Consider the following 27,544-nt stretch of genomic DNA (forward strand, 5'->3'; position numbering starts at 1 on the left):
TATTGTATTAGTATGCTGCTGCTGGATTATCGTGAATTTCCCCTTGGGATTAATAAAGTATCTATCTAAATGTCTTTTTCAGTGTATGCTTACATGGTCTTTTCTGTTGCATTGTTGTGGGATCAGCAACACCATCTATCTGTACCGTTGCCACAGTGAGAGGTCTTCTCTTCATCTGAATATTTTTAATTACCATCACTACCACCTTCATCTGCCCTAGTGTGGGGACAAGAGCTGTGCACATTCTTATCCTGCAAGATGTGCGGGACAGTGACAAGGAGTATTTTTGACCATATTCTTACTAAGAAAGTAGCTTTGCCTTGATGTGATTGGGTACAGATCTTGCACAATGAAGCCCAGCACATGAAGGTACTCGTCGAGACTTGAGTAGTTAGGAGCGTGACCACTTTTTTCCTCCTCTAATTTACTCGTTCATGGTTTTCCTCGAGTATGAACTCTCATGTGGCTCTCAACACAATATTTTCTTGAAAATCTTTTTCCACACTCGGAACAGCTGTAGGGTTTTTCTCCAGTGTGAATAACTGTGTGGCTCTCAAGGTGACTCTTTTGTAAAAATCGTTTTCCACACTCAGAACAGCAAAAGGGTTTCTCTCCAGTGTGAATTCTATTGTGGGCCTTAAGGGTGCTTCTTTCTGAAAATTGTTTTCCACATTCCAAGCAGCCAAATGGCTTTTCTCCAGTGTGACTTGTCATGTGGCTGCTATAGCTGCTTTTGAAAGAGAATCGTTTGCCACATTCACAACAGGAATATGGTTTCTCTCCGGTATGAACTCTTTTGTGGGTTTCAAGTTTGTTTCTTTGTGAAAATCCTTTTCCACATTCAGAGCAGCAATAGGGTTTCTCTACAGAGTGAATGCTATTGTGAGCCCTAAGATAGGATTTACTTGAAAATCTCTTTCCACATTCACAACAGCAATAGGGTTTCTCGCCAGTATGAATTGCCATGTGGTTCTCAAGATGGCCTCTTTGTGAAAATCGCTTTCCACATTCCAAGCAGCCATGTGGCTTCTCTCCAGTGTGAGTTTTAATGTGGCTTCTATAGGTGCTCTTGAATGAGAATTGTTTACCACATTCACAACAGGAATACGGTTTCTCCCCAGTATGAACTCTTTTGTGGGTTTCAAGTCCATTTCTTTTTGAAAATACTTTCCCACATTCACTACAACAATAGGGTTTACCTACATTATGACTTCTTTCGTGTTTATAAAGATGGGTCCTTGTTGAGAATCGTGCACCACACTCAGAACAACAGAGAGGATTTTCCCCATTGTGAGTTCTCATGTGCTGGTTAAGATTTCTCCTGTCACAGAATCGTTTGCCACATTCTACACAGCCGTAGGGCTGAGTTCCAGTATGAATTGTCATGTGGCTATCGAGACGGTGCCTTCTTGAAAACCCTCTTCCACATTCAGAACAGCAAAAGGGTTTCTCTCCAGTGTGACTTGCTCTGTGGCTGTCAAGATGGATCCTTTGTGAAAATCCTTTTCCACATTCAGAACAGCAATGGGGTTTCTCCCCAGTGTGAATTCTATTGTGGGTCTTAAGATTGGATTTTCGTGAAAATTGTTTTCCACATTCAGAACAGCCATAAGGCCCTTGAGTCACATGGTTCCACATATTGCCTTTGTCTTTAGATGCACATTTCAGACTTTTCTTTTGCTCTTGCAAGACACACGTTTCTTCCAAAGGAGCACTGTTCACTTGTTGTGGCATGTTAATTGCGTCTATCTCCGTTTTGTGCACAACTGGCAGAGCACTTAACTGCATGGGGGATCTTGTCAAAATATCTGAATCAGATGTGAATTTCATATTTTCACCATGTGCCGTCTGTTGATACTTCACATCAGGACAGACCACAACAGGTAGACACGGGGCAAAGCTGAGACGTTCCAGTCTATCTGCTGAAAGACATAAAAATACACAATTGTGAGCAATTACATGACGTTGACAGATATGACTAGTGGCAGTCATTTCGTGTAAATTGTCTCATTTCAGATAACGAACACCACCACCTAAACCCCACTACAAAGTTTCATTTTACTCCTGACAGTTTACTTATAATTTGCACCAGTGTTTTAAATCATCAATCAAGTGGGGCTTTAAAAAAATAAATAAATAAGCAAAAAGTGGCAGAATTTTATTTAAAAATAAAACGGTTTGTTCCTTACACAATGTTATAAAACTACATTTTCAAAAAAAACAGCAACTGTAAGAGTAGAACAGGTATCCCGGCCAGGAAGGAGGATGGTGTCATACCTGGCTGGTAGACCACAACAGAAAGACAAAGTGATTGGCCGTGAAGACTAGAAAGTAAATTTGTGTCCAACAGGTCAAATAATGGATGGACCAGCAATAGCCAGTGTTGTGGTGTGAAATTTTGCATATAAGTTGATAAATATTTTGTATGTCTTTATTTGTAACTAATAACACTAATGGCTATCATTGGTAAGAACAGCAGTGGTTATATGGTTAAGTACCCCTTCCCCGACTTTTAAGACTTATACTTCACGCGACGCGACGCATTCTGCAGCAGGCGCTGCACGCATACTTTACATAAATCTGGAAGAATCCACCAGGTGGCAGTGTGAGATATTATCACGGTGAGAACAGGTTCGGCTTCGCTGTGTTGTGAATTGCCTGGAACAGCCATTAAACTCTGATGACACCTTACCACAATATTATTGAAAATAATGTTTAATGATTAAGTCCATCGATCCAGGGATGTGCCCATTCCAGCTAGCATTGGGCACGAGGCTGAAACAATCCCTGGATGAGGCATCAGCTCATCGCAAGGTGAATACAAGCACTCGCATACACGAGCGTCATTTTAGTGTCACCAAATCTGCATGTCTTTGGAAGGAAACCGGAGCTCACTCTGGAAACCCAGAAGGAAAACATGGAAACTCCAGGCAAGGAATATCAGCTACGTGACTCCTTGTGAGACAGCAGTGCTACTGCCCTGCCACTGTGTCACCCCATGTGTGTAATTATTAACAGTATTCATCATTTAAACGAAATTAATGATTTATCTGTAAAATGTAACGTACAATGCATTTCTTCATGAAAGTGATATCAAGTATAAATCTAAGGATTCTAAATGTACAGAGAGTTGGAATATCATACATTTAATGTGCTCAGTGTGGCGATCTATTGCTATTTGCCATTGCTGTCAGTACCAGAGGAAGCCCTAGAAAAAAAGACGGCACAGAAGATGGAATGTAGGACTTTTTAAAATGTATCGTGTCATTACAATCCGGAATATGCAACGCTTGAATATAAAATCACCACAAATGCATCTGTATGCTGGCATTTTGCTTCACCACTTCGAACCATTCATCAAACATCGAAGCGTGCACACCGATCTCGTAGGATCCGCAAAGCGGCTTTCTGTCACATGTTGATAGTAACCAGAGACTCTGACGTCACATTCCAACTTTTATCACACTGCGCCCCCCGACTTTTACTGGTACTGCAACTCGCATACGCATGCCATTAATTTCTGAGTATCTGCTCAGAGGACGCATCAAATGAACGCTGGGAACGAGTGGCAGCCATGATGCGGGCGCTTACACGTTCTGTGTGTGAAGTATAAATGAGCTCTTCATCTCTTTGTAATTTTACGACAGTGCCTCAAACCAGTTTGGCAAGCAATTCTCTGCAGGACTCTCTCAGTCAACCCTCAAAGGAAAGCCAGACCACCTAGCTGTCAAGATTCATCTTAACAAATGGTTTTGGGGGCAGGTGTGAAAGGTTGTGTGTGCCCCCATTGGTCTGAAGTATGGCTGTTTGGAATTGGCCTGAATCAGAGGCCATTCTGGAGCATGGCACCCAATTGGTGTAAGAGTTTGGACAAAGAATGCATCAACTCAGTTGCTTTACCTCACACTTTCACTCTCTTACCAACTGATGAAGGAGCATCTCACACACCATGAATTGAAAAGGACAACACTATGAAGAGCACAGCTCGGCAGCCATATTGAGACAGGCATGCGGCCTGTTCTGAAGAAAGTTAAACACAAATGAGGACTTAACGAGAGACATTTTAAGTAACTAACAAGTCTGTGTGCCACCTGAAACTACACATCAGCATTTATCAGGTTGTATGGCTGCCAATATTCACGTGTACTTTGCATATTGATATTATTTATGAAAATTATCTCAAAAAAAAAAAAAAAACACACAATGCTGGTCTTTTACTATACCTAATTGCCTGAGGTTATAAATGTAGAAGGGAAGGTGGGGAGAGGTTATATGGTACAATACCTTATAAATAGTGGTAAGTCTCGGAGATTTGAGGCATATTGAGGCTACATATTAATAATACAATAGGGGAAAGCAGAGTAATTACTCTACCAAGACAAAACAGCCAGGAATCTGGAACAGTTCCATCTCCCATATGCCAGGTGCAAGTGGTCCTCACATTGGAAACCCAGTGGAGACCCCTGCAGGGGTGCTTGGGATATGGAGTCCAGAAATACAGCCCTGTTGGGGTCACTGGGTATCGATAGAGGGTGCTGTCTGGGGAGGACCTCCCCACTTTCATTAGATAGATAGATAGATAGATAGATTTCTACTTTATTAATCCCAAGGGGAAATTCACATAATCCAGCAGCAGTATACTGAAACAAAGAAACAATATTAAATTAAATAGTAATAAAAATGAAAAAAAATTAAAATAAAATTAATGTTCGCATTTACTCCTTATGGCTTGGAAGTACTTCCTGGAAGAGGTGGCATGACACTGGAAGCACTCCCCGAATATGGCTTAAAAAAAGGGGGGGCTCCATGCCACATATGGATGACTCCAAGTCGGGAGGTAGTGGGGTACACTATTGGAGGAGGAGGAATTGCAACTGGATCATTTGTGTCGTGTGATCATTGGAAAAGAGCCGTGTTTGCATAAATACCTTTTATTTGAAGAATTGACTTTCTTTCTATCCATTACGCAGAGGCAACAAAAGAAAAATTACAAAAAGATATTTTGTCATCTGGTAGAACAGTGCATTTGGAAAGCATTCGTCTTATACAAACATGTAGCTGGAAGAACGTATGCCAGCTTGTAGAACAAATCACTGCCGTACATCCACACTACCACTAGAGAGACACGGTCAACCAACACATCGCAGATCAATCTAGAGTGTCTTATTGGTAGACATGTTATCGATTATATACCTCCAACAGAAACAAACAAACAAAAACAAAAAAAAACAAAATCCACCTGTGCAGTGTGCTGTTGAAAAACTGATAAATCTGGAAAGAAAATCGGAAAAAAAACACGCAATTATTGTTTCGACCGTGATGTTGGATTGTGTCTTTCACCGTGCAAGATTTAACACACAAAGGAATCATTTTGAAATTATATACTGTTTTGGCATCGTCACTGTTATTATTCATTTCATATTATTACTGTATCATTACTATTATTTGTATTATTATTATACTTTTCAGATTTAATAAAAATTTAATTTTCATGTCAAAAAAAAAAACAAAACACAAATGCAATGTTTTTTACATGTTTTTGTTTTTTGAATAGAATGCAACGCTAAGGAGGTTAGAGGGTAGGAGGCTGAAACAACTGCTAACTTTGACAAAAAGGTGTCTGGGGTGTGGTGTTCGAATTTAGTCACTAGATGGCAGCAAAGCCACAAGATGACATGGCCTTTCTGCATTTTGGGCGCCTTTTTCTTCATAGTATGCAGAACTAGGGTGATGTACCGTGTTAGCCATTATGGATATGGTGAGAAGTGAAGCAAAATGACCCCTTTTATTAGCTTTTGTCACCAACACAGAAATTTCAACGGTGATGGCTCAACCCAAAGGGTATGAGAAAGTCACCAATATAATAAAATGGGGTTTGACTTTTAATAAGTCATTTGAGCCTGTGAAGATATCGATTTCTACCACAATTGACACATCACTTAGTTTATTAAGTATTTTGCCAACAGAAGAAAAGCAAGGTTTAAATGAGTAGCAGTTTTTCTGCTCATTCTTTTGGCAAAACGCAGTTTGATTCATAATCAGTTTTTTTTTTATCTTCATTACACTGTGATTGGAGGGATGGCACACACTTCTGTGCAGGAAAGTCAAATGATATTTATTGTAGGCTACCATCTTGTGCTGATCATGATAAACTGAACTGTAACAAGTAGTCTCTGTTCTCTATCGACTGGAGTATTCATTTGATGTATGTGGATTTATTTTAGGGATGCTTTGCAATGGGAAATCACCCAATTCATGCCTAAATCAATTCTAGTTATATTGTAAAATACGTTTAACTCAAAATGTTCTCCTATTGTTGCTTTAAGTGTGCTTATTGACTAGACCAGGGGTCCTCAATCACGATCCTGGAGGCCCAAAGTGGCTGCAGGTTTTTGCTCCAACCCAGTTGCTTAATAAGAAGCCCCAATTGCTCAAGTAACACTTCTGCTTCACTTTAGTTGTCTGGCACTTTAAGATTTTGAACCCTTATTGCTTATTTTAGTCTTGAACAGCCGTATTCTTGATTTTTAAATCGATCCTATTTAGCAATAACATGCAGGTGACAAAAGACAGCAGAAGTTCTCCATTTCGCTTGTTACCATTTACACCTCTGTGTATATATTTATCATGCACTGTTGGGTTTAATTAAATACTTGGAAGAAAGTGAAGAACTGAGAATTGCTCCTCCATTTTAGCCTTCAAATCATTTGGATGAGATCCTTAGAAATACGAGAATGAGCCGACATAGAGTTCAAGCAGTAACAAGACATGAAATTAAATTATTGGCAAGAATTGCTTTCTAATTAAGCAACCGGGTTAAAACAAAAAACCTGCAGCCACTGTGGCCCTCCAGGACTGGGACTCAGGACCCCTGCACAGGAGCATGGGGTTCAAACTGTGCGATGCTCAAGCAGCTCTTAGGGGATATGAGGGAAAGACAAAAAAATAAACTGGGAACAAGTGATCCTTAAAAAAATACACCAAGCCTGATCTCGTCTTTCTGTGCCGTGAGCCTTCACTCCCATCTCTCCCACCCCACTGTGCTCTCCTCAACTGACAGGATTAAATAAGTGCATTAGGAGGAAGGTTGATGTAATACAGGGGTGCCCAATACGGCAAATCGCGATCGACCGGTAAATCGGAAAGGTAGTGCAGGTAGATCGCATTGCATTTTAAATAAAAAAAAGTTTTTTTAAACGTTAGTCTATCATATATCCTCCCTATGGTATTTGCCACTTCAGGGCGCCAGTCTGAGATCTCCTTTCTTCTAACACACTGGTCATCCTGCACGCACGATCAAACGCGCGAGCTACTGCAAAACTACAGCTGTGATCCAGTAAGCCTTCCAGTTTATATCAACTAAAGAAGGGATTTAAAAAAAAAAAAGTGTTTTTATGGGTTGGATGTGGAATTGGAAGAGGATTTTTTTTCTCTCAGAATGTCCCAATCGAAGTGCGTTTGTCTGATCTGTCAATCTATCATTGCTATTCCAAAGAAGGAAAATGTGGAAAGGCACTTTCAAACTGTTCATAAAAACTATGAAACTGACTTCCTTCCAAAAAGCGATCTGAGAAAGAGAAAGGAGAGGGAACTAAAATCGCAGTTAATCGGACAGCCGTCATTTTTCACTCGGCTGAATTCAGAAGGAAAGGCAGACACAACGAAGCGTCGTTCTGGGTGAGTCACTCGATCATTAAGCATAAGAAGTCCTTCCAAGATGGAGAGATGATGAAAGAGGCCTTCGTTGAGACAGATGGCTAGGGAGAAATTCTTGCTGAGATTTTAAGACCCCCTTGTCATTAAACATGCAGAATACAAGCAACTTAATAACGATCACTGGCCGCTAGACTTGGCATTTTTATTCCGATCTGACCAACATGTTGAATGAGCTTAATTTACAGCTGCAAGGAAAAGACAAAACCAATATGGTGAATATGATTAGCTCAGTTAATGCTTTCAAATGAAAAATGCAACATCTATCCTCAAAGCTGCAGCGCCTTGATTTGGGGAACATCCAAAACCTCGCGTCAGAGCTGGAGACGCAATGGAAGGCGTGTGTGCAACTTGACTGCATACGCTATACAGAGCAGATTGAAAACTGCCTCTCAGACTTTGACAGACGATTTCAAGACTCAGCTTTACTTCCATCCATCCATTATCCAACCCGTTATATCCTAACTACAGGGTCACGGGGGTCTACTGAAGCCAATCCCAGCCAGCACAGGGTACAAGGCAGGAAACAAACCCCGGGCAGGGCGCCAGCCCACCACAGTCAGCTTTGACTTTATATATTCCAACGCTGACTTTATACATTCAGGAGCGACTTTATATATTCTTTATATATCCGTAATTACAAAGAGGAATATTTCATTTATGTTAGGTAGAATGCCCAGAGGGGACTGGGTGGTCTCGTGGCCTGAAACCCCTGCAGATTTTATTTTTTTCTCCAGCCGTCTGGAGTTATTTTTCTGTTTTTTCTGTCCACCCTGGCCATTGGACCTTACTCCTTTTCTATGTTAACTAATGTTGTCTTATTTAAATTTCTTATTTTGTCTTTTATTTTTCTTTTCTTCATTATGTAAAGCACTTTGAGCTACTTTTTGTATGAAAATGTGCTATATAAATAAATGCTGTTGTTGTTTATATATTCTGACGATAACTTTATATAATCAGGTGTTGGTGTTATATATTCCAAAGACTGACTTTATATATTCTGAAAATCATTATATTTGCCTGTTTGGCACCCCATATAAAGTATACTCAGTATGTATCATTTTTAATGTACGTAGATCATTTCGACTTGGTCATTTTAGAAGTATCTCGCAAGGCGAAAAAGTCTGGGCACCCCGATGTAATAAAACACAAAAGGTACTAAAAAGAGGACTAAAAGATCAGCACATGACCTGTGAACAACAATTTCTATAGCATGTTTTCATAGAAATGATGTGCTTTACAGGATGAAGAAAGAGAAAAAAAGAAATATAAAAAATAAAATTAGGCAATACTAATAAACACAGAATAAAAATAAAGTCCGATGGCCAGGGAGGACAGAAAAAAAAAAGAAAAACACAAACCAGGGGTTCCAGGCCACGAGACCACCCAGCCCCCCTAAGATCAATTATCTCAATCAGTCATCTGAACTGGGCAGTTGTCACCAACACAGAAATTTCAACGGTGATGGCTCAACTCAAAGGGTATAAGATAGACACCAATATAATAAAATAGGCTTTGACATTAAATAAGTCATTTGGGTGTAGACCAACAGACCAGCCAGAGTAAACGTATGCATTGACCGACACTGTATGTAAATTGAACGGTTAATAAAACAGACTTCTCTCCTTTCAATTTCATCTTTCTGTGACAGCCTGCTGTGATGGATGCTCCCTCCTCAGCCTGGTGCTGCCAGAGTAATAAACGACGCAGATGAATGGGCTTCCTCCTGCCCGATTACAGACTCGAAAAGGTTTTACGAAACTTGACCTGGTAAAGGATAGGTGTCTTTCTTTAATTAAGATGTTGTTTTCTACCATAGTTGACACATCTCTTAGTTCAGTTGTTTTGGCAAAACACAGTTTGATTTGTGATTAGTTTTATCATTACACGGAGATTGGAGGGAAGATACACACTTCTTTGCAGGGAAGTAAAAAAAAAAAAAATCGCATTTATTGTAGGCTACCATCTCATGGTGAACATGACGACTACTTGGCACAATTCAGTTTCTGTTCTCTATCGACTGGAGTATTCCTTTGATACATGTGGATTTATTTTAGAAATACTTGGCATTGAAAATCGGCCAATTCATGCCTGAACCAATTCTAGCTGTTTAACTGTGCTGTAAAAAGCCCGGGGGGGGTCCTAGAACCCATTGAAATTGTTAGGAAAAAAATTGAAATGTAGAGATATCAGGTAATTGAAAAGAACTGCTCTGGGTATCTCTCTCCTAGGAGGATTGGTTTTGCTTATGTGCTCACCTCACTTGTGTATTAGCGGCGGGAGGAAAACTAAAAGGGATACCGTCTTGCAGATGTTTGCAGCTAAGCGACGTTGTCCTTCTTCCTAGGTTTCGTTTTGCTGAGGTGCTGGCCTCACTTGTGTTATTAGCAGCTAAGCAAGTTTTCTGTTTAGTTTTCTGAGCCCTTACCCCGACTCCACCTCTCACTTCTAGGCCGGCCGGACAGACACACGCACTTCCACACGAAGACGTTATATAGAAGATATGTACAACTCAAAATCTGCGGTGGGCTGACGCACTGCCCTGTGTTGGCTGGGATTGGCTCCAGCAGACCCCCCTGACCCTGTAGTTAGGATATAGCAGGTTGGATGATGGATGGATGACTCAAAATGTTCTTCTATTGTTGCTTTAAGCTAGTCCCACTATCAAAGTGGTTATTGACGAGAGTATGGGGTTCAAGCTGTGCGATACTCAAGCAGCTCTTAGGTGACATGTGAGGGAAAGACATTTACACCAAAAATAAACTGGGAACAAGTGGCCCTTAAAAACACCGAGCCTGCGTTTTGACAGGGTCAGGGCCATCTTTCACACCCCCTCATCCCCCCAGAGAGAAAGCTGCACAGTATGTGTGTGTCTCTCTCTCTCCAACGTCTAAATATTGTAATGTTGTTATTTTCTAAGAACATTTGCAGAAAGTTTGACTATCATAGAAGCACAAACAATAAGGAACAAAAATGAATGTTATAATCATTAGTTGCTCATGGAGTCCCGAATGAGGCACATTACCTGCATTGTGAGGGAACATCAGTTACTGGACTATGGCCATGTGGTGCGATTCCCTGAGAGTGATCTGACTCTTTATTGTTGAGGGCACAAGTGGCTGAGCCAGGCTAAGGGGGCACCAACAGAACACCTGGCTGTGGCAGATACAGTAGGGGGTCATTCAGGGAGGGTGCGACTGGACAGCGTATCTGCCTGAGAGGTTTCCAACCAGAATCCAAAGCTATTTCATTGTGTGGTGGGTGAGGCTATGTGCTGTACCAGTGCATGCTCCCCAACCTGATCGGGCTTGTAACATTACATTTTAGTGTTTATTAATATTAATCAACAATGAGAACCAAATAAAAATAAAAACACAAAGAAGGCGGTAATCCAAGATGACAGCAAATAGTAAATGAAAAAATATAAAATGTTTATATATTACTCCCTACTATAATAAATACAAAAAAAGCTAAATGTTCTCAATCCAAACGACTCCTACTTTGGTGATATACAGAAAGAAAATGGGTAGTTCACCAACCCCAAATCCATAAAAAGAAACAGCTTTTAAATTAGCCCTAAACAAATAATATATATATATATATATATATGAGTGGTGCATGGCCGGCCATTTATCCCGGCCAATACCCCCAAGCCAACGGGTAGAACCCACCCTGCAGTATGGAGGTTCCCCGAAGACCAGCAGGGTATCATAAACATTGAAGTTTATATACGCAGGGAGACTCTAGGAGATGCTGCAGGGAGGAACAACGGGTATTTTCCCTACCCGGAAGCACACATGGACAAGGGGAATGACGTGCTTCCGGGGTGAAGAAAAGAACATTTTACCTGACCCGGAAGTGATTGAGAGTCACATGGACTGGGATTGGGAACACTTCCAGATCAGGGAATATAAAAGGACTATGGGAGCTCCCAGACGGCGAGCTGAGCTGGGTGGAAGGGTGGCAATGCGTCAGGGAGTGGAGGATTGTATTATTGTGATTATTATTGGTTTGTGTATGAGTATAGTGGAGGAGAGGGTGCTTTGTGCACTGTGGCAATTTAATGTCGTGGACAAGGGTTCAAGGGAGCGAGAGCACCCCCTATCTGTCACTATATATATATATATATCATAAAGTAGTTTTTAATCCTGAGCTTTCAACCCCTACCAGGGGTCTTCATCAGAGGATAATGCTTAGACTTACAAGAATCAAAGGCAATATATAGCAATACCTTACAGGGGGAGGAGGGGGGTGGTGGCTAGGTCCGTGTGTTGGGGTGAGGTTGTTGGGAGTAAAGCCCAGGATTAAAAACTACTTTATGATACGTGATTCATTTTCTCCCTTAGTGGATCTCCAACTGCTAATATGCAAACCGTATCACAGACCTTCTCTTCCATATATATATAGTGAACTGGGACCCGGACACAGGCAGATGGACATCGTATATTCACCCACAAACACTGTTTATTTACAATACATTTACAATTTGTTTCAGTGCACTTCCCAGTGCCTCCAGCACCATTCCCCCAAATGTCCAGGCCTCACAGTCTCTGTGCCTCTCTCTTGGCCCCTTAAATAGGAACCCGGATGGGCTCCAGTTGCTTCCCGGCATTCCTCCGTAGCCATACCCCAGTGTGTCGGAAGTGCCCGGCTGCGCACCCGGAAGCCGTCCGGGTGTCCCCTGTCTTCCTCCCAGCACTTACTGGAGTGGCGAAAGTGCTGGGCTCCCGGGATATTCAGGCACTGGGGCGTCTTCCTCTTCACAATACCACATAGATTTTCTATGGGGTTAAGGTCAAGCGAGTTTGCTGGCCAATCAAGAACAGGGATACCATGGTCCTTAAACCAGGTACTGGTGCCAGGTCCTGTTGGAAAATGAAATCTGCACCTCCATAAAGTTCGTCAGCAGCAGGAAGCATGAAGTGCTCTAAAACTTCCTGGTAGATGGCTGCGTTGACCTTGGACCTTAGAAAACACAATGGACCAACACCAGCAGATGACATGGCACCCCAAACCATCACTGACTGTGGAAACTTTACACTGGACCTCAAGCAACGTGGATTCTATGCCTCTCCTCTCTTCCTCCAGACTCTGGGACCTTGATTTCCAAAGGAAATGCAAAATTTACTTTCATCAGAGAACATAACTTTGGACCACTCAGCAGCAGTTTTGTCTTTAGCCCAGACGAGACACTTCTGACGCTGTCTCTTGTTCAAGAGTGGCTTGACACAAGGAATGCGACAGCTGAAGCCCATGTCTTGCATACGTCTGTGTGTGGAGGTTCTTGAAGCACTGACTCCAACTGCAGTCCACTCTTTGTGAATCTCAAAACACAGTTTTGTTTCACAGTCCTCTCCAGGGTGCGGTTATCCCCATTGCTTGTACACTTTTTTCTACCACATCTTGTCCTTCCCTTCGCCTCTCTATTAATGTGCTTGGACACAGAGCTCTGTGAACAGCCAGCCTCTTTAGCAATGACCTTTTGTGTCTTGCCCTCCTTGTGCAAGGTGTCAATGGTCGTCTTTTGGTCAACTGTCAAGTCAGCAGTCTTCCCCCTGATTGTGTAGCCTACAGAACTCAACTGAGAGACCATTTAAAGGCTTTTGCAGGTGTTTTGAGTTAATTAGCTGATTAGAGTGTCGCACCAGGTGTCTTCAGTATTGAACCTTCTCACAATATTCTAATTTTCCGAGATACTGAATTTGGGACTTTCATTAGTTGTCAGTTATAATTATAAAAATTAAAAGAATTAAACATTTGAAATACATCAGTCTGTGTGTAATCAATGAATCTATTATACAAGTTTCACTTTTTGAATGGATTTACTGAAATAAGTCAACTTTGTCATGATATTCTAATTTTATGACCAGCACCTGTATATCTACACTCACCTAAAGGATTATTAGGAACACCTGTTCAATTTCTCATTAATGCAATTATGTAAATCAACCAATCACATGGCAGTTGCTTCAATGCATTTAGGGGTGTGGTCCTGGTCAAGACAATCTCCTGAACTCCAAACTGAATGTCAGAATGGGAAAGAAAGGTGATTTAAGCAATTTGGAGCGTGGCATGGTTGTTGGTGCCAGACGGGCCGCTCTGAGTATTTCACAATCTGCTCAGTTACTGGGATTTTCACGCACAACCATTTCTAGGGTTTACAAAGAATGGTGTGAAAAGGGAAAAACATCCAGTATGCGGCAGTCCTGTGGGCGAAAAATGCCTTGTTGATGCTAGAGGTCAGAGGAGAATGGGCCGACTGATTCAAGCTGATAGAAGAGCAACTTTGACTGAAATAACCACTCGTTACAACCGAGGTATGCAGCAAAGCATTTGTGAAGCCACAACATGCACAACCTTGAGGCGGATGGGCTACAACAGCAGAAGACCCCACCGGGTACCACTCATCTCCACTACAAATAGGAAAAAGAGGCTACAATTTGCACAAGCTCACCAAAATTGGACAGTTGAAGACTGGAAAAAATGTTGCCTGGTCTGATGAGTCTCGATTTCTGTTGAGACATTCAAATGGTAGAGTCAGAATTTGGCGTAAACAGAATGAGAACATGGATCCATCATGCCTTGTTACCACTGTGCAGGCTGGTGGTGTAATGGTGTGGGGGATGATTTCTTGGCACACTTTAGGCCCCTTAGTGCCAATTGGGCTTCGTTAAATGCCATGGGCTACCTGAGCATTGTTTCTGACCATGTCCATCACTTCATGACCACCATGTGCCCATCCTCTGATGGCTACTTCCAGCAGGATAATGCACCATGTCACAAAGCTCGATTAATTTCAAATTGGTTTCTTGAACATGACAATGAGTTCACTGTACTAAAATGGCCCCCACAGTCACCAGATCTCAACCCAATAGAGCATCTTTGGGATGTGGTGGAACGGGAGCTTCGTGCCCTGGATGTGCATCCCACAAATCTCCATCAACTGCAAGATGCTATCCTAGATAGATAGATACTTTATTAATCCCAAGGGGAAATTCACATAATCCAGCAGCAGTATACCGATACAAAGAAACAATATTAAATAGTAATAAAAATGAAAAAATAAAATTAATGTTAGCATTTACTCCCCCGGGTGGAATTGAAGAGTCGCATAGTGTGGAGGAGGAACGATCTCCTCAGTCTGTCAGTGGAGCAGGACAATGACAAAAGTGTGTCACTGAAGCTACTCCTCTGCCTGGAGATGACACTGTTCAGTGGATGCAGTGTATTCTTCATGATCGACAGGAGTTTGCTTAGTGCCCGTCGCTCTGCCACAGATGTTAAACTGTCCAACTTTAATCCTACAATGGAGCCTGCCTTCTTAACAAGTTTGTCCAGGCGTGAGGCGTCTTTCATCTTTATGCTGCCACCCCAGCACACCACGCGTAGAAGAGGGCACTCGCCACAACCGTCTGGTAGAACATCTGCAGCATCTTACTGCAGATGTTGAAGGATGCCAACCTTCTCAGAAAGTATAGTCTGCTTTGACCTTTCTTACATAGAGCATCAGTATTGGCAGTCCAGTCCAATTTGTCATCCAGCTGCACTCCCAGATATTTAAAGGTCTGTACCCTCTGCACAGTCACCTCTGATGATCACAGGGTCCATGAGGGGCCTGGGCCTCCTAAAATCCACCACCAACTCCTTGGTCTTGCTGGTGTTAAGGTGTAAGTGGTTTGAGTCGCACCATTTAAAGTCTTTGATTAGCTTCCTGTACTCCTCCTCCTGCCCACTCCTGATGCAGCCCACAATAGCAGTGTCATCAGAGAACTTTTGCATGTGGCAGGACTCCGAGTCATATTGGAAGTCTGATGTATATAGATTGAACAGGACGGAGAAAGTACAGTCCCCTGCGGTGCCCCTGTATTGCTGCACACAATGTCAGACCTGCAGTTCCCAAGACGCACATATTGAGGTCTGTCTGTAAGATAGTCCACAATCCATGCCACCAGGTGTGAGTCTACTCCCATCTCAGTCAGCTTGTCTCTAAGGAGCACAGGTTGGATGGTGTTGAAGGCGCTAGAGAAGTCCAAAAACATAATTCTTACAGCACCAGTGCCTCTGTCCAAGTGGGAGAGGGATCGATGTAGCATATAGATAATGACATCCTCCACTCCCACCTTCTCTTGGTATACGAACTGCAGAGGGTCGAGGGCGTGGTGGACTTGTGGCCTCAGGTGGTGAAGCAGCAGCCGCTCCATGGTCTTCATCAGATGTGACGTCAGAGCAACAGGCAGGAAGTCATTCAGCTCACTAGGACGTGATACCTTTGGGACTGGGGTGATACAAGATGTTTTCCAAAGACTCGGGACTCTCCCCTGTTCAAGGCTCAGGTTGAAGATGCGCTGTAGAGGACTCCCCAGTTCCAACGCACATGCCTTCAGCAGTCGTGGTGATACACCATCTGGACCCACTGGGCCAACATTTCTAAAGAATGCTTTCAGTACCTTGTTGAATCAATGCCACGTAGAATTAAGGCAGTTCTGAAGGCGAAAGGGGGTCAAACTGGTGTTCCTAATAATCCTTTAGGTCAGTGTGTGTGTGTGTGTGTGTATATTATATATATATATATATATATATATATATAAATAAAATCCAACCTGTCTGTCTGTCTGCTTTTCACCAGAGAACTACTTAACGGATTTAGATCAGACTTTTTTTCTATAATTTGCTTGAATGTTACAGTTGATTTTGCAACTTCTCTCATGCACATGTATCATAGTTCACTTCCGGTACCGATTTATTTGTGCAAATTGGAGAGAGACGCAGAGGGCCTTTGGGGGGCCCTCCTCACTCACGCGCCAGCCTCGGGTTTCCTTAACTCCACTTAGCTAGCGAAAGAGAGAACTACTTAATGGATTTAGATCGGTTTTTTTTGTATAATTTTCTTGAACATTCCGGTTGATTTTGCGACTTCTTTCATTGCACCAAGTATCATAGTTTGCTTGTGGTACCGATTTATTTGCACAAATCATCCGAGTGAACGGGGGCAGCAGGGTCCTCCTCATTCACATGCCAGCCTCGGGTTTCCTTACCTCCGCTTAGCTAGCAAATAAGAGAACTGCTTCATGGATTTAGATCAGGTTTTTTTTTTTTTCTCTTTTCTGGAATTTGCCAGTTGATTTTGCAACTTCTCTCATCACGCTAAGAATCATAGTGCATTTGCAGGAGTGATATACTCGTGGTAATCAGGGACAGAGGCTGCAGGCCGATGGGAGGGGGTGAGCGTGATGTCAGGAGTGGGGAGCCGGGCAGGGAGCTCCTCACTATCCTGTTTCACTACTATGTGGGCAGAACTGTGGGGCATGGCTAGTAAAGAAGGCGGCTAAGGAAGGCTCCCAAGTTTGCCTAATGTCCTTACCTTGCATCCATCAGCTGAGCCACCTGGCCTTCCTTACACTGGTGCACTCTCTCTCTCTCGCTATATATTTTGCTATTCCATTTGATCAACCATCACTGGGACTATTTATGAAGAAGAAGCAATTCCCCCAGCTACCAGACCTCACTCAGGGAGCCACCACTCAAAATTAAAAGGGCGTTAGAAAAAAAAAAAATATGCACATACGCAACTCTGATCAAAACACAAGGACTAAACCAATATTCAATAACTAAAATATCAACACAAAATGATCACCCAAACCAAAATGTTATATCAAAGCAAAACTGCTGCTTCAGCATTGCTTCTCTTTTGAAGGACATGCCGATTACCTTCAAGCACTGCCATCAGCACCTCTAGTTTGTTATGAAGGTGTGTTAATCCAGATGAACATATCCATGATTGTATGAGCCAACTAAACTCTGTGTTTTGGTACCGGCTGATCCGCTGCTGCAAAACTTTGGTATAGTAAGCCAGGAATTGTTTTGAGATGAAGAATTATTCAATCTCTCTTACTGGAACTGAGCTGCGGTCATTTGTCCCTGGCTTTGTGGTCTTAAATAACAAAACATACAAAAATCAGTAGAGCCATCTTCTCTTATATATAAACATCTATACGTGGAAGTGTGTCCGTCTCTCTAGCCCTGAAGTGTGAGGCTACAGCACGAAGCTCAAAGAAAGCGACTCTGTTTCCAAAGTGAAACTTGCTTAGCCGCTAATACACAAGCGAGGCGAGCACATCGGCAAAACAGAAACTTTGGGGACAGAAAAGCTCGTTTAACCATTGATAGACAGTGGAGGAGAGCAGGTTGGCAAAACGAAACCGCCAAGAAAACAGAATCTCGCTTAGCTGCTAATGCACAACTGATACGATTGATTGATTGATTGATTGATTGAAGTGCCAGAATCCATGGTTTCTAGGAGTCTCAGCTTATACAGCTATTCTTATATATAAACGTCCACATGTGGAAGTGTGTGTGTGTGTGTGTGTGTGTGTGTGTGTGTGAGCGTCTGCCTGTTCGGCCCGTAAGTGTGAGGCTACAGCATGAAGCTCAAAGAAAGCGACTGTCACCAAAGTGAAACTTGCTTAGCTGCCAATGCACAAGCGAGGTGAGCACTTCAGCAAAACGAAACCTCAGAGGAGACAGAAGTTCGCTTAACCACTGATAGACAAGGGGGGGTCGAGCACATCCGCAAAACGAAACCTCTGAGGAGCCACTAATGCACAACCGATGCGATCGACTGATTGAAGTACCAGAATCTGTGGTTTCCAGGAGTCCAGGCTTTTTACAGCAGAGGCTTACACAGCTAGTATTTAATAAAAGCTGATCAGGATAGAAGCAAAAGTCAATCCTAGATCCAGGTATCTGGTAAATGTAGGGTAAAACATGCCACCCTCATCCAGAAAGCTGAATTTAAAGAATACATTTCACTTTCCAAGATGGAAACAAAAAGAGCAAAACCAACCTAAGGAAGGAATGGCTAAAAAACAAAAAAAAAAAACAAAACAAAAGGACAACCCTTTCTCTGAAGTGGTCCAGTCGGAGTGAGGACATCAAACTTACAGAAAATATGTGGACTCACCTATAGAGGGTGCTGTGTACAGGAGATCCCCAAGATCTTGTAGTTTGACCTCGTCTCTAAATAAATGTAGGAGGAAAGTACAAACTCCAGGAGTGCCAAACTGATAGAGAAAGAGAGTTGATGGCGGAATCAAAAAGGGGAAGGGGAGGGGAGGGAGGCACACTTGAGTAACATCAAGCTACTAAATGTTTGTCATTTTTTTATTTGCCCAAAAATTCATTTGTTTTTATACCATAATGTTGTTTACAAGAATCATAATGAAGGAAATAAAATAATTTTGGTTTTGCTATTGAGACTTAACATTAACAAAAGGTGTCATTTCAATAAGTTTTGTGGCGGACCTCCCCTGGAGAGCTAGATGGCAGCCCCCTTGGATTGTACCGGTACCTAGGACTTATGGGAGTTGGAGTTTGGTGCAGCGCTGTTGGGATTCCTGGACGCCAGTAGGGGGTGCTGTAACTGCTGCAGAGCAGATCTTCTGGCAAACTCGGATGTGCTGCTAGAAATAAGTCCTCAAACACCTGGAGCACTTCCGGGTGATTTACAGTCCCTGACAAAAGTCTTGTCGCTTGTGTACAAATTGACCTGAAGTGCCGCTAAAATATATTTCTAATCAAGATTTTGTTACAAGAAATGGGTCATTTCAATCCCATCAGCTTTTGTAATAATGTTTCAGTGCAAAACGAAACTGACAAAAAGTATTCTAATATTTACAGCTTGGTAAAGCCCATTGAGTCAATTTTTGGCAAGACATAAGTGTTGTCGCCTTGTCATATGAGCTTCACCTGTGATGACTAATGGATCAATTAGGGTCTCAGGTGTGTATAAAAAGAACCCCAGTACACTAGACCTTCACATCAACTGCAACTAGACCTCTGCAAACATGCCTAAGATTCACCCTGAGACTAAAGTGTTGATTATCAAGAGGCTGAAGACCAAATCCACTGCTGCTGTGGCAAACACCTTCAATGTGTCTCAGCGTCAAGTTCAGAGGATAAAAAAAAGATTTGAAGAGACTGGAGACGTTTTTGACAAGTCCAGGTCAGGAAGACCCCGCAAGACAACTGCTTGAGAGGACCGTTTGTTGGCTCGAAAATCCAAGGCCAGCCCATTTTCTACTGCAGCAGAGCTCCACGAGACCTGGTCACCTGAAGTCCCTGTGTCAACCAGAACAGTTTGTCAGATTCTGTCTCGAAATGGCCTCCATGGTCGAATCAGTGCCCATAAGCCAGCACTAAACAAAAGACAATTGAAAAACCGTGTGGCATTTGCCAAGGCCCACAGCCTGCTAAAAGGATGGATGCTGGAAAAGTGGCAGAAGGTGGATTTTTCAGTTGGATCTTCTGTTGAATTACACCACAGTCACCGCAAATATTGCAGGAGACCTACTGGAACCCGCATGGAGCCGAGATTTACCCAGAAAACAGTGAAGTTTGGTGGAGGCAAAATCATGGTCTGGGCTTACATCCAGTATGAGGGTATGCGAGGGATCTGCAGGGTGGAAGGGAACATCAATAGTCTAAAATACCAAGAAATCTTAGCTACCTCTTATATTCCCAACCATAAAAAAGGCCAAATTCTGCAGCAGGATGGTGCTCCATCGCATACTTCCATCTCCACATCAAAGTTCCTTAAAGCGAAGAAGATCAAGATGCTCCAGGATTGGCCAGCCCAGTCACCAGACATGAACATCACTGAGCATATGTGGGGTAGGATGAAAGAGGAAGCCAAAGAATATTGATGAACTCTGGGAGGCACGCAAGACTGTTTTCTTTGCCATTCCTGAGGACTTCATCAATAAATTGTATGAATCCTTGCCAAACCACATGAATGCTGTCCTTCAAGCTCATGGAAGTCATACAAGATATTAAATTTGGATCTCACAGCACCACAAGTTAATTTGCTGACATATTTTTGGATTTGCAGTAAAGTTTTTTGTTTTCTGTATAGGCGACAAAACTTTTGTCTTGCCCAAATTTGACCTTTCTGTCTTGATTAAATGATAAATCTTTTTTCAGTGAAACTAATTTATTTCAGTGAAACTAAACATCATTTGGGAGGGCTTTAGCTTTTCATATGAGCTATTTTCTAACACCAGTTGATTAATTAAAAGTCAAGTTAATAGCAGGAGTTTCTACAAAATAGAGAAGCGACAAGACTTTTGTCAGGGACTGTATAAAAGGAGCCCGCAGCCACTACTCTGGGAGCCAAAATTGGGAGGAGTAGAGCGATGCTTGCCCAGGGAGAGTGAAGGAAAAAGAAACAAAAGGAGAAAGAAAAGTGTATTGTTATTGTGTTTGGGACTGTGGTGCTGTGCTTGTGGGAGATGGGGAAGATGTTTCCCATAATGGAAAAGAGAAAATAAAAGCCCCCTTTTTTTTTTTTTTAAACTTGTGTCCTACGCCTGTCTGTGTCAGGGCTGCCTTTTACAGTGTGTATAGACATTTTTAAGTCTCCACTTACCTTCTCCACACCGATTTGCAGATGATGGCTGGCCTTCTGCCATTCTCCATGATGTTTCCCCAGGGATCTGTGTGTCTGAATAAATATCAGACTTCCCACTGACAACATGCTCCTCAACAAGACAATTTCTACTTGGAGGGAAGACATATCCACTTACACCTCCATCTTGACAGCCAGACTTTGACTGAAAGTCTTCTTTCTCGTCTGGAGTCTTACACTCCTGCAAGTCACCGATGACGGGCTTCTCTTCAGGCTCATTCTTAATGTTCAACGTCCCCCGTTCACAATCCTCATTCTTAATGCAGAGCCTCTCCTGTTTAGGCTGGATACGATCCCATTCACAGTCAAAAACCTCCTCCTTGATATTCACAGCCCTTTTCTCCAAGGCATTCATGTCCGCCTGGCAAGTCTCCTTCGTCGTATTCCTCCGGTCTGTGGAAACAAAATATTTTAGCTCAAATAGAGTCAAATGAAAAGAAGATCTGAACTCATTTCAGTTTTTTTGTTATTGTACCTCCTTAACAAAGTCAGCTCAGAGAATTTGGAGATAAACTATAGTGAAGGTCTAACAATATGGGGGGGGGTGTTTGAAATGACACTCTTGTAGTTGGTGCCACATGTACTACTAATGCACTGATGTCAAACTCCAAGCCTGGTGGGCCACGGAGGTGGCAGGATTTCATCCTAACCCTTTTTTTAATCGGTGAACAGGTTTCGCTGCTAATTAACTCCTTTACCCTTCAGTTTAATAGCCCTGTTTTTAAGGATTCAGTCTTCCGAATTGATTCTTTTCATCGTTAAATGGCAGCCAAACAGAAATGAGATGTGAAACGAGCCAACAGATGACCAGCTAAAACGGGGCTTTAACCTGCAAACAGTTTTTTTAATGAGAAACCAATTCTTGCCGTTAATTAAACCCGTTATTTAATTCCGCAGCTTGTTGCTGCTCTCATTCTGCCACAGCAGACATTTCCAAAACTGTTGATTTTCTGTTTTTTTCTAAGAACACATGTCAAGATGTTCTGGTGACCTGAGAGATCAACCTTACCAAGACCTTCACCTTTCTTTATTTTCACATATTGTGTGATGGGCGCAGGTGAGCTGGTCCTTGTTTCATGTCCCATTATTGTTTGGCTGCTAAGTAAGGAAAAAGAAACGACAAAGTGGTCTGAGTCAAGTTAAAACTAAAGCTAAAGAAGTTCATTAATGAACCAGTTAATTCACTAATTAAGAAGATGGTTGGAATGAAAACCTGCAGCCACTGTGGCCCTCCAGGACCAGAGTCCGACACCCCTGCCTTAATGCATACCAGAGAAAATCGGTTGCTGTGGGTTCGCCCCATAATGGGGATAAGGAGGAGACATGGCGCAGATTGGGCTGTTGGCCTAAAGCGGATTTAACCTGGAAAGGGAGGAGAGGGGGAGACATCAGGTTAGAGTTGAAGGAGCAACAGGGTGTTAGCACAGAAAATCTCCAATGGGAGCCACCTGCGGGAAGATGTTTTTATTTCTTCAGGGTCACAAGTGGGACGCGTCTCAGAAGACAAACTGTTTTATATTTGATCTGGAGTAACCAACGTATTGACCAGTAGGGCAGAACATTACTTTTATTGCCATTGGCTGGCTGTTTTGCTTCCGGCTTTTCATTGTCCTCTTACAACCAGACTGTGGTATTTTTGGGAAAAGCATTATCAATCGTGATTGCATCACACACCCTAATTTGTTAATTTCCAACTATGTTCTAGTACTGTAATGTATTGTGGGGGGTTAAGTTATTTGTCTTTAAATACGTAAACACATTTTTTCGCTTCTTTAATGCTTCTCATGGAGTGCTGGCTTAAGATATACAGAGAGGGGGTTAAATAATGCCGAGTGTTGGTCTCTGAATCCCAATTAGATTTCTGTTAAGTAATTAAGTTTGCAGTTATTACTATAGTGGTGTCCTGATTGAGTGGCTGCACTGGGGTTAGTCCGTCTCCTTGGGGTAGCAGTCCACACTCATTGAACCCAATCCAACAGTGCTGCTTTGACTTAATCTCACTTGTCCATTATGAGAGGGTCATTCCCCTACCGCTAGATGAGACTAATGTGAGAAATACTGGCCACAATGCGGCATTAGTCTTACACTATCATTTAATCAGCAAGGCTCCAGACATAGGGTCAGATTTATAAAACTGGCGCGCGCACGCACCAAAAGAGACTTGAAATGTACGTACACACCTTTACATGCAAAAGTCAGGATTAATAAAACAAAACTTGATGGGAGAACTTGTGCATATTTACAGCAACTCTGACCTACGCATGCACAACCTCTTGGAGTAAGTGGGAAATGGCGACACCCTTTGTCAAGCAGGGAAGACTTGCACGTATAGTAACTCCCATCACCAAGCTGTAATTATAATGTGCATTGACATCACCAACACAAAGCTTAAAAGTGATGAGAATGATGTTCAGGCTCTATTTTGGTTCCCTTTTCAGAGGGCCAATGCTGTGGGTTGTGATGTGAAATTTTGCATACAAGTTGATAAATATTTTGTAAGTCTTTACTTGTAACTTAGACAAAGCAATTTAATATTAGTGTTACATTATTGATAACAACAGCAATGGTTTGATGGTTTAAGAATCCTGTTGTGGGCTGGCGCCCTGCTGCTGCAAGAATTATTACAAGAAAATACGAACACACAACTCCAGTTCTTAAATCCTTACACTGGCTCTCGGTTAAGTTTAGGGCAGATTTCAAAATCCTCCTTTAAACATATAAAGCATTAAATGGCTAAGGTCCGGCTTACTGGTCTGAACTTATCATGACTTACAAACCTGAACGCACATTAAGATCTCAAGATGCTGGTCTGCTTATGATTCCAAGGATTAATAAAATAACAGTGGGAGGTCGAGCTTTTAGTTACAGGGCCCCTAAACTGTGGACTGGTCTGCCTGCTACTATAAGAGATGCCCCTTCAGTCCCAGCTTTTAAATCCCAGCTGAAGACTCACTACTTCAGTTTAGGACACCCTGACTAGAGCTGCTGATTAACTCTACAGACTGCATCTCTGTTGTTAGTCATTAGCATTAAAACATAAGTAACATGATTGTTATAATTTGTTACTAACCCTCACCTATTCCGTTTCTCTTCTTGGTACTCAAATGTGGCACTTGGTACCACGGCCCACCTGCCAAGTTGTTTTGCTTGCCTAAAGTAAAGTCATCCCTGATGGAGAATCACAGAAATCGTTGGGTAGAGGGGTCCTTTCATCGGATTGGCTGGCCCAGCACTGTCTCAGCTGTGGAATGGCCAAATGGGGGAGGGCATATCCTGGTATATCCTGGACAAAAACCTTCTCCAGAGTGCTAAGGACCTCAGACTGGGCCGAAGGTTTACCTTCCAACAAGACAATGACCCTAAGCACACAGCTAAAATAACGAAGGAGTGGCTTCACAACAACTCTGACTGTTCTTGAATGGCCCAGCCAGAGCCCTGAATTAAACCCAATTGAGCATCCCTGGAGAGACCTAAAAATGGCTGTCCACCAACGTTTACCATCCAGCCTGACAGAACTGGAGAGGATCTGCAAGGAGGAATGGCAGAGGATCCCCAAATTCAGGTGTGAAAAACTTGTTGCATCTTTCCCAAGAAGACTCGTGGCTGTATTAGCTCAAAAGGGGGCTTCTACTAAATACTGAGCAAAGGGTCTGAATACTTAGGACCATGTGATATTTCAGTTTTTCTTTTTTAATAAATCTGCAACAATTTCAAAAATTATTTTTTTTGTCTCTCAATATGGGGTGCTGTGTGTACATTAATGAGGGAAAAAATTAATTTAAATGATTTTAGCAAATGGCTGCAATATAACAAAGAGTGAAAAATTGAATTGGGTCTGAATACTTTCCGTACACAATGTAAATCACAGAGCCTCCAGAATGAACAGCAGCCCATGAGCCAACACCTCTCTCACATCACTTGTGTTGGACTCTGGTATTTATAAAGCTACTGAGTAACCACAAGCTGATCACCTGAAGGGACAACCGAGGAAGTTACACACAGGACAAGCCACAGGGCCAGATGGAGCGAGTCACTGACCAACTTTGTGGTGTTCTCTGTCACCGGTTCAGTCTGCCCCTATGGCCCCAGAAAGTGATTGTGCTGAGAGACAGCGAGCACAAAGTGTGCTAAATAAAAGGCTGAGTGAAGGAAAGGAAGCTTACAAAGCCAAAATAGAAAACAAACTCATTCAGAATAACATGAAGGATGTCTGGAATGGACTGAGCATCATTACTGGACTCAAGCAATCCACAGCTCAGGTGCTAGAAGGGGATGTGGACAAAGCGAACACCTTCAACCAATTCTGTAAGCGATTTTTAACTTACACTTTCTTCCAATGACCAGTTTTCCCACACCATCCTTACTACATCAACAACTCCTACCATGTCAACAGGAACGGCCAGTGACAAGTCCACCTCTGACTACCAAGTGTCCATAACTGAAGACCAAGTAAGGGGACAACTAAGGTAGCTACACAGAGGAAACACTGCAGGAACAGATGTAGCCTGTCCTCGAGTTCTTAAGGCCTGTGTTGACTAACTTTGTGGTCTCCTCTGTCACTTGGCCAGTCTGTCCCCAAGGCTACAGAAAGTGTCACTGCTGTGGAAAATATCCTGCAGTGTTCCTGTTCACCTAATGTCTACAGACTAGTGGCAATTACGTCTCATATCATGAAGACCTTTGAGAGACTAGTCCTGGACTATTCGAGTCTTCTTGTGGCAGACCACCTGGACCCACTGCAGTTTACTTTTCAGACAAAGATCAGAGTGGAGGATGCAATTCTCTATCTGCTCCAAAAGACTTATTCTCACGTGGACAAAGCTGGTTACACCATGAGGATTTTTTTTTTTTTGGTTTCTCAAGTACCTTTAACACCATCCAGCCATCCCTGTTAAGGGGTCAACTCGGAGATATGCTGGTGGATAAGCCTGTGCTGTCCTGATAATGGACTATCTGTGGGGCAGACCGCAGTTTGTGAGCACCACAAGGACCAGTCCTGACTCCTTTTATCTTCACTCTGTACACCTCGGACTACAAATATAACAGCTGGTCATGTCACTTGCAGAAATTCTCAGATGACTCTGCATTTATGGGGGGGCATTACTAAAGGGGATGAGACCGAGGAGAGGAGACAGATGGAGGCGTTTGTTTCTTGGTGCAAAACTTAACATCAGTTAAACCAAGAAACTGCTTATTAACTTTTGGAGCGCAAAACATCCTCTATGTTTGGTCACAATTCAGGGAATGGTTCAAGAGGTAGTGCACTCCAGTACTTGGGGGTCCACATCTATGACAGACTGGTGTTGTAACACAGCGGAACTATATAAGAATGGGGGAAATGACATCCTTCTATAACTTTGTAATGGCCAGTGCATGTTCCTACAATGTGGTGTGCTAGGCTGGTAACATCTCTTTACGAGAGACCCACCAAATCAACAAGGTAATTAAAAGGGCAGGGTCAGTTATGGGATATACTTTGGACCGCCTGTTGAGGGTAGTGAAGAATTAAAACATAACTGAGTGTCATTATGAACACTGCTGCACATCCTCTTTGGGACACTGAAGACTTACAGTCAATTAACCATTCAAGGGAAGAGAGTCAAAAAACCTGCCTTAATAGCAACAGCCTGTATTGCACCTTACTATGACTGTCAAGTCAGAAGTTTTCATTATTTATTATTTTAAATTTTCTTCCTTTTTAGCCATTCTGGTTTGTGTTCAAACTATAGTGTACCTGTGTACACATAAACAAATAAATGGCTTCTGTAAAAAAAACAAATCTCTCCCTGGGGACAAAGTTCTATCTAAACATAAAATCTAATATAAATTTATCGGTGTCTAATTTATTGTTTTTCTTTTCTTGGACATCACGTAAAGCACTTTCAGCTGCATTCCTTTCATGAAAATGTGCTACAGAAGTAAACGTTGTTATTAAAGCTCGACTCCTCACGGACTCTCTTAATGAGCTGCTCGACACACAGTACGTGACCAGGTGGACACAGCAGACTGACTGGAGAAAGAATCTCATAAATGAGACGGTGACGGAGTGAAAATAAACTGAAAGACAAAACACCGAAAACCAGGGCAGTGCAATGAGACGGAGACGCCGAGGCCTCGAAGCGGTGAGGGCAAACGAGCACCACTGGGCGCAAGAAGAAAAAAAAAACCAAAGGGCTGAAGAAACACTTTTTAACTCAAACAGCCCGAACTCCGTTCACTTACCCCGTACTGTATGTCTTTTCTGTTTAATAGTTGTTGAGAAACCAAATCATACCTCGTATCCCTCGGTGATTTGATTTCATTCTCTACAGCACAAACCACCAACACCGCTGCAGCTTCTCCGCCGACTTGCCTTTCTGTTGTGACCAA

At 42.4% G+C, this 27,544-nt stretch overlaps 1 protein-coding gene across 2 annotated transcripts; it reads right to left on the minus strand.

Annotated features, from left to right (window-relative positions):
• Nucleotides 1–27,523, minus strand: LOC120533505 (gastrula zinc finger protein XlCGF57.1-like). Of its 2 annotated transcripts, none has more exons than XM_039760419.1 (3): nt 27,450–27,523; nt 21,137–21,568; nt 1–1,922 (listed from the first exon to the last, which is right to left on the minus strand). In XM_039760419.1, the coding sequence occupies exons 1-3, from the start codon at nt 27,475–27,477 to the stop codon at nt 433–435; spliced, it is 1,950 nt and encodes a 649-aa protein (XP_039616353.1). In that variant the 5' UTR covers nt 27,478–27,523; the 3' UTR covers nt 1–432. The 2 variants fall into 2 exon arrangements, with proteins under 2 accessions (XP_039616353.1, XP_039616354.1); XM_039760420.1 differs by having other exon boundaries at nt 27,398–27,521.
• Nucleotides 27,524–27,544: the final 21 nt, after the last annotated feature.

The sequence above is a fragment of the Polypterus senegalus genome, chromosome 8 (genome assembly GCF_016835505.1).
Source record: "Polypterus senegalus isolate Bchr_013 chromosome 8, ASM1683550v1, whole genome shotgun sequence".
NCBI classification, from domain to species: domain Eukaryota; kingdom Metazoa; phylum Chordata; class Cladistia; order Polypteriformes; family Polypteridae; genus Polypterus; species Polypterus senegalus.